Source organism: Panulirus ornatus, chromosome 47 (genome assembly GCF_036320965.1).
Source record: "Panulirus ornatus isolate Po-2019 chromosome 47, ASM3632096v1, whole genome shotgun sequence".
NCBI lineage: Eukaryota > Metazoa > Arthropoda > Malacostraca > Decapoda > Palinuridae > Panulirus > Panulirus ornatus.
In genome coordinates this window covers 18,829,837-18,841,917 of record NC_092270.1, presented here as the reverse complement: position 1 = coordinate 18,841,917, position 12,081 = coordinate 18,829,837, and the positions used below count along the sequence as shown (strand labels likewise).

Below are 12,081 nucleotides of genomic sequence, written 5' to 3'. Positions count from 1 at the left end.
CTCTCAGTAGGATTTTACCTGTAATGTGTTGAGAAATTAAAGATGCCCAGTATTGTGGTAGGTAACAGTTTGATTTTGGTGTGTTTTGTTTTTGCGATCAAGCTATAGACTTTCAGTGAGAAATTCCTTCCTCACATAGAAAAGCATGGACGGTTATTGCAGGAATAATTAAGTTTGATAAGCTTTTAATCATCTTTATGGCTAGATAATGATGTATGATGATTGTAACTTGTATAAAACTGTTAAAGCAGAGTACTCACCACTCTTGACTGTTAGTTGGGTTCACATTTTGAGTATCCAGATTTTAGTTAATGATATCCACTGAATATTTTTATTGTGGTTTCAGAAGTGGTAGAGGATATGTGAATCAGGTGTTTGCTTTGAAGAATGTATGTGAGAAATACTTGAAAAGCAAATGGATTTGTATGTAGCATTTATGGATCTGGAGAAGGCATATGATAGAGTTGATAGAGATGCTCTGTGGAAGGTATTAAGAATATATGGTGTGGGAGGCAAGTTGTTAGAAGCAGTGAAAAGTTTTTATTTAGGATGGAAGGCATGTGTACTTGTAGGAAGAGAGGAAAGTGATTGGTTCTCAGTGATTGTAGGTTTGCGGCAGGGGTGTGTGATGTCTCCATGGTTGTTTAATTTGTTTATGGATGGGGTTGTTAGGGAGGTGAATGCAAGAGTTTTGGAAAGGGGGGCAAGTATGCAGTGTGTTGTGGATGAGAGAGCTTGGGAAGTGAGTCAGTTGTTGTTTGCTGATGATACATCGCTGGTAGCTGATTCGTGTGAGAAACTGCAGAAGCTGGTGACTGAGTTTGGTAAAGTGTGTGAAAGAAGAAAGTTAAGAGTAAATGTGAATAAGAGCAAGGTAATTATTAGGTACAGTAGGGTTGAGGGAAAAGTCAATTGGGAGGTAAGTTTGAATGGAGAAAAACTGGAGGAAGTGAAGAGTTTTAGATATCTGGGGATGGATTTGTCAGCGGATGGAACCATGGAAGTGGAAGTGAATCATAGGGTGGGGGAGGGGGTGAAAGTTGTGGGAGCCTTGAAGAATGTGTGGAAGTCGAGAACATTATCTCTGAAAGCAAAATTGGGTATGTTTGAAGGAATAGTGGTTCCAACAGTGTTATATGGTTGCGAGGCGTTGGCTATAGATAGAGTTGTGCGGAGGAGGGTGGATGTGCTGGAAATGAGATGTTTGAGGACAATATGTGGTGTGAGGTGGTTTGATCGAGTAAGTAATAATAGGGTAAGAGAGATGTTTGGTAATAAAAAGAGTGTGGTTGAGAGAGCAGAAGAGGGTGTTTTGAAATGGTTTGGTCACATGGAGAGAATGAATGAGGAAAGATTGACCAAGAGGATATATGTGTCAGAGGTGGAGGAAACGAGGAGAAGTGGGAGACCAAATTGGAGGTGGAAACATGGAGTGAAAAAGATTTTGAGTGATCGGGGCCTGAACATACAAGAGGGTGAAAGGCATGCAAGGAATAGAGTGAATTGGAACGATGTGGTATATCGGGGCCGACGTGCTGTCAATGGATTGAACCAGGGCATGTGAAGCGTCTGGGGTAAACCATGGAAAGTTGTGGGGCCTGGATGTGTAAAGGGAGCTGTGGTTTCGGTGCATTATTACATGACAGCTAGAGACTGAGTGTGAACGAAAGTGGCCTTTGTTGTCTTTTTCTAGCACTACCTCACTTACGTTTTGGGGGAGGGGGTTGTTATTTCATGTGTGGCGGGATGGCGATGGGAATGAATAAAGGCAGACTGTATGAATTATGTACATGTGTATATATGTTTATGTCTGTGTGTGTATATATATGTATGCGTTGAGATGTATAGGTATGCATATCTGTGTGTGTAGACGTGTATGTACATACATGTGTATGTAGGTGGGTTGGGCCATTCTTTCGTCTGTTTCCTTTGGCTACCTCGCTAATGCGGGAGACAGCGACAAAGCAAAATAAACAAAAATGAATATTTTTATTACAAGTGTGCTACTCTTTCATGGTCAGACCATAGCACCTAGATGCCCCAAATTTTTGTATGTAGGTACTCCTGACTCTGGGCAAGGTTTGAAACTACTGTGCATTGATCTTGAAGGCTATTTTGAAGCCACCAGGGCAACCTTGAAATAATTCCATACATACTTTAAGTCAAATGCAGGATGGTAGTACTGTAGAGCTTTTTCAGTACTCAGCATACCTTTTAAAACATGCCTGGGCAATAGATGGAGAGGACTCAGGGAGGATATGGGGAACACCTTCGAACAAACTGAGGAAGGTGTGGGAGGACTTGGGAAGTCCTATGGAAGATCTGAGAAACTTCAGAAGATTAGAAAAGGACCTGGATAAGATTTATGGAAGACCTGGAAAATACCTTTTTGTGCATTTGTCTCATTTTTCTTCCATGCATCATCTGATACTCAAGCTAGTGTATTATGGTGAAAGGTGATCATTTTTTTATTTCATAGTCTTTTATGTTTCCCTTCTTGGTTATTAAAACTAAACCAGATAATGCTTTCTCTCAATAATTGTAACTAAATTGCTAGTGAAAATTTATTTGAATGTCATTCTTTATTAACTCTGTTCTTTCATAATGTAAATGAAATATTGTTTTAGGTTGGCAAGGCTACGACAGATGCTTCTCAACTTGGTAATTTAGGGGCCAGTGTTTCTCATCAGTATGGTGCCCTCTCCTCTGACTCAGCTGGTGCTATCCGTCAGACTACAAACGTTGAAGTGGCAAGTCGATTGCGCTCCAGGTGAGATTTACTGATAGTATCAGCCATACTCATCCACAGAAAATACCAATGCTCTAATGTCACTTCATTTAACATTTAACATAACATTTCAGAGGCTCATAGCTGGTGTTTGTACCTAACGTGTCTACCTAATGCTCCAACCTACTACTTACACCTAACGCTCCCACCTAATGTTCTTACCTACTGCTTATACTTAATGTACCTATTCACTGTTGCTACCTACTTCTACAATTTATTGCTTTTGCCATATTGGCAAAAAGGCAGGGCTAGTCACCACAGGAAAATCTAGTTACAAAGAATGCATCGTGAGAGTTAAGTGTTGTTAAGTGTTATGTGTGACAAACAGAGATTGTATGTTTTTGGACAGAATGCCAGCATTCTATAGAAAGAAAGGACAGCTACTTGGGTCAGAGTAGTGCAGCTTGTAACCAGGCGGGTAGTACTGTTAATATACCCCCAGATCGGTGGCTGCCTACCAACTACTATCATTTTCAGTATGATTTTTTTTATTTTAGTTTTAATATTCATGCAGTCTTGAACTGGAATGAACACTGAACAGGCATATATGTTTTGGCTTACATTTATGGTGTGTATTCGTATGCCAAAGGTAGTTCTCAAACATATATTGCTTTTGGACTGGTATTTTCTTGTATTGACATCACTTAGAAACTCAAAGGGAGGGGATGCTACCCAAGGAAACCAGAAAAAAGAGAGAAATTGGGTGAGATAAAAAACAAGACTATTTAGATGAAGAAGAAAAAGGTGGGTCATGTAGAAGGTGTACTGGAAATTAGACTGCTTCAAGAAATAGTTCAGGGTGAAGACATGTGTAATTTTAAGTGCTTTAAGATGAGGTGAACTGCAGAAAATTTAGAGAGACAAGGAAACTGGATTGCCTGGTAGAGTACAAGATCAGTAATTTGAGTATCAGCTGGAGAGAAAATTAGTATTGTGTTTTCCAGTTTACAGAATTAAGTGTGTGAAACCTAAATGACTATCATTTACTTTTTCATGAAAGCATCTTTCGAGGCCTCTAAAGCTTACATGCCCAAGATAGATGAGGTGCTTACAGAATGAGTCTAGGTGATTGATTAGAGGTAGAGTTTTCATGTTATGAATTCTCTTAAGGTACAGCAACTGGCTTCCTAATCAGAACATTAGCTAACATATAATTGCTGCATAAAAACTGAGTAAAAGAAAAGAATAAAGGAGGGGAATGAGCACTCCCCGCGTAATTTCTTATTCTGTTTCTTATTTAAGAATTGAAATACAAGAAATTGTATATATATATATATATATATATATATATATATATATATATATATATATATATATATATATATATATATAAAAAGAGACAGGAGGTCAAGAGAAAGGTGCAAGAGGTGAAAAAAAGGGCAAATGAGAGTTGGGGTGAGAGAGTATCATTAAATTTTAGGGAGAATAAAAAGATGTTCTGGAAGGAGGTAAATAAAGTGCGTAAGACAAGGGAGCAAATGGAAACTTCAGTGAAGGGCGCAAATGGGGAGGTGATAACAAGTAGTGGTGATGTGAGAAGGAGATGGAGTGAGTATTTTGAAGGTTTGTTGAATGTGTTTGATGATAGAGTGGCAGATATAGGGTGTTTTGGTCGAGGTGGTGTGCAAAGTGCAAGGGTTAGGGAAAATGATTTGGTAAACAGAGAAGAGGTAGTAAAAGCTTTGCGGAAGATGAAAGCCGGCAAGGCAGCAGGTTTGGATGGTATTGCAGTGGAATTTATTAAAAAAGGGGGTGACTGTATTGTTGACTGGTTGGTAAGGTTATTTAATGTATGTATGACTCATGGTGAGGTGCCTGAGGATTGGCGGAATGCGTGCATAGTGCCATTGTACAAAGGCAAAGGGGATAAGAGTGAGTGCTCAAATTACAGAGGTATAAGTTTGTTGAGTATTCCTGGCAAATTGTATGGGAGGGTATTAATTGAGAGGGTGAAGGCATGTACAGAGCATCAGATTGGGGAAGAGCAGTGTGGTTTCAGAAGTGGTAGAGGATGTGTGGATCAGGTGTTTGCTTTGAAGAATGTATGTGAGAAATACTTAGAGAAAAGCAAATGGATTTGTATGTAGCATTTATGGATCTTGAGAAGGCATATGATAGAGTTGATAGAGATGCTCTGTGGAAGGTATTAAGAATATATGTTGTGGGAGGCAAGTTGTTAGAAGCAGTGAAAAGTTTTTATCGAGGATGTAAGGCATGTGTACGTGTAGGAAGAGAGGAAAGTGATTGGTTCTCAGTGAATGTAGGTTTGCGGCAGGGGTGTGTGATGTCTCCATGGTTGTTTAATTTGTTTATGGATGGGGTTGTTAGGGAGGTGAATGCAAGAGTTTTGGAAAGAGGGGCAAGGATGAAGTCTGTTGGGGATGAGAGAGCTTGGGAAGTGAGTCAGTTGTTGTTCGTTGATGATACAGCGCTGGTGGCTGATTCATGTGAGAAACTGCAGAAGCTGGTGACTGAGTTTGGTAAAGTGTGTGAAAGAAGAAAGTTAAGAGTAAATGTGAATAAGAGCAAGGTTATTAGGTACAGTAGGGTTGAGGGTCAAGTCAATTGGGAGGTGAGTTTGAATGGAGAAAAACTGGAGGAAGTGAAGTGTTTTAGATATCTGGGAGTGGATCTGGCAGCGGATGGAAACATGGAAGCGGAAGTGGAACATAGGGTGGGGGAGGGGGCGAAAATTCTGGGAGCCTTGAAGAATGTGTGGAAGTTGAGAACATTATCTCGGAAAGCAAAAATGGGTATGTTTGAAGGAATAGTGGTTCCAACAATGTTGTATGGTTGCGAGGCGTGGACTATGGATAGAGTTGTGCGCAGGAGGATGGATGTGCTAGAAATGAGATGTTTGAGGACAATGTGTGGTGTGAGGTGGTTTGATCGAGTAAGTAACGTAAGGGTAAGAGAGATGTGTGGAAATAAAAAGAGCGTGGTTGAGAGAGCAGAAGAGGGTGTTTTGAAATGGTTTGGTCACATGGAGAGAATGAGTGAGGAAAGATTGACCAAGAGTATATGTGTGTCGGAGGTGGAGGGAACGAGGAGAAGAGGGAGACCAAATTGGAGGTGGAAAGATGGAGTGAAAAAGATTTTGTGTGATCGGGGCCTGAACATGCAGGAGGGTGAAAGGAGGGCAAGGAATAGAGTGAATTGGAGCGATGTGGTATACCGGGGTTGACGTGCTGTCAGTGGATTGAATCAAGGCATGTGAAGTGTCTGGGGTAAACCATGGAAAGCTGTGTAGGTATGTATATTTGCGTGTGTGGACGTATGTATATACATGTGTATGGGGGTGGGTTGGGCCATTTCTCTCCTCTGTTTCCTTGCGCTACCTCGCAAACGCGGGAGACAGCGACAAAGCAAAAAAAATATATATATATATATATATATATATATATATATATATATTTTTTTTTTTTTTTTTTCATACTATTCGCCATTTCCCGCGATAGCGAGGTAGCGTTAAGAACAGAGGACTGGGCCTTTGAGGGAATATCCTCACCTGGCCCCCTTCTCTGTTCCTTCTTTTGCGAGGTAGCGCAAGGAAACAGACGAAAGAAATGGCCCAACCCCCCCCCATACACATGTATATACATACGTCCACACACGCAAATATACATACCTACACAGCTTTCCATGGTTTACCCCAGACGCTTCACATGCCTTGATTCAATCCACTGACAGCACTTCAACCCCGGTATACCACATCGCTCCAATTCACTCTATTCCTTGCCCTCCTTTCACCCTCCTGCATGTTCAGGCCCCGATCACACAAAATCTTTTTCACTCCATCTTTCCACCTCCAATTTGGTCTCCCTCTTCTCCTCGTTCCCTCCACCTCCGACACATATATCCTCTTGGTCAATCTTTCCTCACTCATTCTCTCCATGTGCCCAAACCACTTCAAAACACCCTCTTCTGCTCTCTCAACCACGCTCTTTTTATTTCCACAAATCTCTCTTACCCTTACGTTACTCACTCGATCAAACCACCTCACACCACACATTGTCCTCAAACATCTCATTTCCAGCACATCCATCCTCCTGCGCACAACTCTATCCATAGCCCACGCCTCGCAACCATACAACATTGTTGGAACCACTATTCCTTCAAACATACCCATTTTTGCTTTCCGAGATAATGTTCTCGACTTCCACACATTCTTCAAGGCCCCCAGAATTTTTGCCCCCTCCCCCACCCTATGATCCACTTCCGCTTCCATGTTTCCATCCACTGCCAGATCCACTCCCAGATATCTAAAACACTTCACTTCCTCCAGTTTTTCTCCATTCAAACTCACCTCCCAATTGACTTGACCCTCAACCCTACTGTACCTAATAACCTTGCTCTTATTCACATTTACTCTTAACTTTCTTCTTCCACACACTTTACCAAACTCAGTCACCAGCTTCTGCAGTTTCTCACATGAATCAGCCACCAGCGCTGTATCATCAGCGAACAACAACTGACTCACTTCCCAAGCTCTCTCATCCCCAACAGACTTCATATATATATATATATATGTGTGTGTGTGTGCATGGGCCATTCTTCATCTGATCCCTGGCTTTACCTTGTTGTCGCAGGAAACAGCAATCAAGTATTATCAAATGATATAACCTAACCTAACCCAACTCTTTTACTTTCTTTATTACCATACATCTTTTTGAAAGATTGTATACTGCATTCACAGTTTTATGACAGATTATCGCATTCATCAGTATCTTCTTTTTAAATCTTTTCTAGATGGCTAGATGGAATGAAGAAGGGGAGGAGGTGTATGAGAGATGTGGTAAAGCAGAGAATGCAAAGGGAATGAATTGTTGTATGGTTGAGTGGATGCAATGCAAAACTTTGAGGTGGTTTGGGCATGTAAAACGAATAAGACAGAGTTTACAAGGGAAATGTATGATTGTACAATGAAAGAGGTTGGTTTGAGAGGAAGACCACCTGTGACATGGGGAAATAGAGGGAAGAATACTGGACGGAGTGCAGTGGTGGAAGAATGCATGGAATGGAGTCTGTGAGGGATGCATATACGGACAGTAATAAGTGAAGATTCCTATGCCATGGCCACTGCATTAATGGGTGTTTCTGGAGGGAACAGGCATCAGAGATATAGATAGATAGATATCGTTTGTAAAAAGGTTCTTACTAATATTCTTGGTATGACCTCTGGTTGCTCTTTCCTTGCTTCTGTTAGCAAATTGTTTACTGATGACATTGCCATGTTAGTTAAAGAAGTTGAAGGTTTTGTGTCATGGGATGAGAGTTTTGCTCTCATGTTTCCCTGCATGCTAGAATGTTTATATGGACATGCATGTGATTATTATAAGCTATTTTTACTGTTCAGGGAGGGATTTTTTTTACGTTTCTGTGCATGCTTGTGTATGTACATGGAGGTATGGATGCTGTCATCCTGGGACCTTGACTTAATTGATATCCTCATTTGGAAGGTTTCTACTCAATTGATGGAAAGTATAAGTTAATTTTTTCCAAAAATATTCCTTTGAAGAAATGTAATCTCTGCTTTTTCTTCTTTCCAGTGTGCATGAACTTGGTCAAGCATGTATTGAGTTAGTCAAGGCAGGAGGATCCTGCCAAGCTGCTCCACGTGACACGTTTTGCCAGCGAGACTTGTCTGAATCTGCCCGTCAAGTTAAAGAGAAGGTTTGTTTTTTACTTGAAAGATGGATGTGAAAAGTATCACAAATTTTTCAATGTGGATAATAAGTTTGTCAGAGTAATCACTGTGCTTATGTTTGTTTAGAAACTATGGGTTATTTACCATGCAAGTTTAAGGAATAGTTGATAGTATACCAAGTACGAATAACTCCCATTACTTCATTATTGTTTGTGATCTTGTTTGTAGACTTTGGACTCTTACAAAGTATCATCTTGAATTTGAGATAAAAGAAATTGCAGTTTGTCATCATATGAACTTGTAAGACCATTCTCATACTTGCATTTGAGAAATCAAGAGCCTCATCAGTTTATTTAATGATAATGATATTGTACCAGCCCAAAAAAGGTTTCATACCAGCATTTCAAATCAAGAGCTTTAAATATCAGCTTTGTAGATCACCTGTAAGCATTGGTAGATACTTCAGCACTTTATTACATTTAGCTGTATTTGTAGACACATTATGGTTTTTTGTTTGATACTTTGCGAATATTCATATCACTTTTCCGTAAAATCTCCCTGTTTGGCCTTTGTATCAGATTGATTTATTGTCATGTCTATCACTGAGCTGAGCTTTATATAGTACCCATCTACCTCATGAAGCTTGCATATTTCCAGAAGTTTAACTTCACCTCACAGTCTGGGAGAAGAAATTGGCATGGTAGTGCCTGTGCCATGATTTTTGCCCATTTAGATCGTACCCCCAAGATATTACTAAGAAATGATGAAATAAACTGGGGCAGCTAATGGACGTTAGTGGGGAGGGGGGAAACCCTAGGGTAGTATCAGTTCGTGATTATTCTGCCTAAAGCTATTGTGGTGGGTTGATGTTTTTTCTGTTGTCCCCGACATTCACTTTTTTACCCTACCCATGTGTGTTTTGTGGTGGGCTTATGCTGCAATTCCTGGCACAAAGGACTTGCCTAAAGAGAATATTGCTGCTACTGTACCCTTGTACAAGGCAGGGAAGTGTAACATAGAAATAGCTGAAACTACAAGGCCTGGCACTACAAAGTGTGCAGAGGTGGATGAAGGGCTTCATTGATAGTGGTGGCATTGACATTCCTACCCAGAAGAGATGACCTCGTAACACTTCGTAATGCACTCTGAAGAATATCCAACATCAAGTAGACAAGAATCCATGTATTTCAGCATGGCAGTTAAAGGAAGACACTCCTAGGCTACTTGGCCATGTGTCTATGCAAACTGTTTGTAGCTGGCATCATGATGACTTGAAATTCAAGAAGCATATGCCTTGCAAGATACTGCTTCTGACAGACCGCTGGTGCAAGAATAAACTTGCATATGCTGAGAAATATTTGCTGTGGGAGGACAAAAAGTGGAATTAATGTGTTGTGGTCTGATTAGGTTATATTTGATGTTACTGGCAGCCATAGAGGCAAAGTGCACCAGAGGCCAGGTAGTGACCCATACAACCCTAAGTACATTCAAGCAACTGTAAAATTTCCAGACTCACTAATGGTTTGGGGTGCTTTTGGCTGTAATGGTGTTGGCATTTTCACCTTTAAATGTGACTATGAATCAGAATCAATACCTAGAACTGTTGTGTGGTGAATTACTTGACTGTTTTGAGAAGACTGTTGTGATATTTTTATGCAAGATGGTGTACCATGCCACGCTGCTAGATTAATACGTGACTGGTTTGCATTTTGTGGTGTGACATGCAATCAGGACTGGCCGGATAACTCACCTGACTTGAACCTATTGAGAACTTATGGCTGATTATAAAGTCACAGTTGTGTGGGCAAGTTACAGCCAGCATTCCTAAGCTTCAGGCCACCATCCAGGATATTTGGGACAACATTGACCTACATTCCTTCATCATCTTGCAGCATCAGTTCCCAAGCATATGAAGATGTCATATGAAGTACTAAGGAGGGATGTACCTTTTTTTATTTTATTTTTTTTTTTTTATATATGATGTGTCACATTGTAAGTAGGGTGGGCCAGTTTTTTCTGCCAGCCTCGTTTACCTACCAGATGCAAGAAACTTACATCTAGATGGTATTTATATACTATGTATATATCAATATCTCTAACATCCATTCCCTGCTGGAATTCCCTCAAGGGGGTGGCAACAGCAAAAGTTTCCATAACTGGAGAACTCCACTGCTGCTTCTTAGCCTTTAGTGCCTCACCCTTAATAGGCTGCTGGTAGAGGGCAACTTTAGCAGTGTTTCCAAAGACTTCTACCTAATATTCCAACCGACAACTTCTTTGTAATGTTCCTGCATAATGTTCCAACCTACTACTTTTACCAAATACTCCCGCCTAATGCTTAATACAACTACTACCAAATGTTTCTGCCCAATGCATTTATATACTGTAATTGTAAAAGAAGCTGAACCAAAGTGATTCTCAGAATTATGATTTACCAAGATTTTTTTAATGCCTTCTGTATGATCTTGGTTAACCTTTGGGGTTTATGCTTGGTGTACTTAAACCATGTCAGTTAGTGCTTGGCTGTTGTTGGCTTATTGTATTTAGTGTGTTTGAAAATATTCATATGGTAGTTAAGGGTAGCCTGAGTTACTTTACTCATCAGCTGTACTAAGTCTGATAGATATCTAAGAACTCTTTCTCATCCCTGCTCCTTAAAGATTTGATGTATCTGATTCCTTGTCCAGACAGTTAATTTATCAACTATTTTTACCTCTTTAATTATGCCCTGCTACCACAAATGTATATTTAGGAAATTATTTCATCATCCATGCATATCTCAGTTTGTCTGTTTATCCGTAGACATGTCTTCGATAGCACAGTACGGGAGATCAGTGCATGATAGAAACTGTATACGTACACCATAGATAATCCCTGTGGAGTAGGAGACATTATTAGACTTTGGAGTGCATAGCTGCATAAATTTACAGAACGATAAGCAGTAGCTGATTTCTTTACAATTGCTCCAGCTTAGGAATGCTGAGTGATGGGAAATTGAATTTTATAAGAGAGTGTGCTGAAATGGCTTATTCATATAGAGGGAATGAGTGAAGAGAGATTGATAAAGAAAATGTACATGTCACCAGTGAAGAAGACAAGAAGTGAGTGACCAGTTTGGAGGTGGAGGGATGAAGTGAAAAAGATTTTAAGTGTGCAGGGCCTGAACATGCAGGAGGATGAAAGACATGCATGGAATAGAATGAATTGGAGTGATGTGGTATACAGGGGGCGACGTGTTGTTAGTGGACTGAAACAAAGCACGTGAAGTATTCAGGGGAAACCATGGAAAAGTCTAAGATTCCTGGTTTTGGAAAGGAGGCTGTGGTTTCTGTATATTACGCATTAGAGTTAGAGAATGGGTGTGAGTGAATGAGACCTTTCCCTTGTCACTAAAGCTGGAAATGGCAAACATCTGAAAAAAATGTGTGTAACTGTTTTGCAGATAAAAGAATGTTCTCTTATGGTAGGACATTAGGCTGTGCATTTGCCTCCTGGTTTAGATGATTATTTTTCCAGCAAAGTGCAAACAGAAGTTTAGATGTTATACGTTAAATGTTGTAACTAATAGAGATAGTTCAAGAAATGGATCCCAAGAGCATAAAAGTCCCTCCCCATACAGTACACATCTGTAATTACAGAGTCAATA

At 40.2% G+C, this 12,081-nt stretch overlaps 1 protein-coding gene across 10 annotated transcripts in view; it reads left to right on the top strand.

Annotated features, from left to right (window-relative positions):
• Window positions 1-12,081, top strand: part of rhea (Talin_middle and talin-RS domain-containing protein rhea) — a 639,718-nt gene that overhangs the window by 526,820 nt on the left and 100,817 nt on the right. For all 10 annotated transcript variants that reach the window (XM_071689886.1, XM_071689881.1, XM_071689879.1 and 7 more), the window contains 2 exons: window positions 2,628-2,770; window positions 8,338-8,461. In XM_071689886.1, coding sequence (XP_071545987.1) covers window positions 2,628-2,770; window positions 8,338-8,461 — 267 coding nt within the window. The remainder of the gene's footprint in view (window positions 1-2,627; window positions 2,771-8,337; window positions 8,462-12,081) is intronic.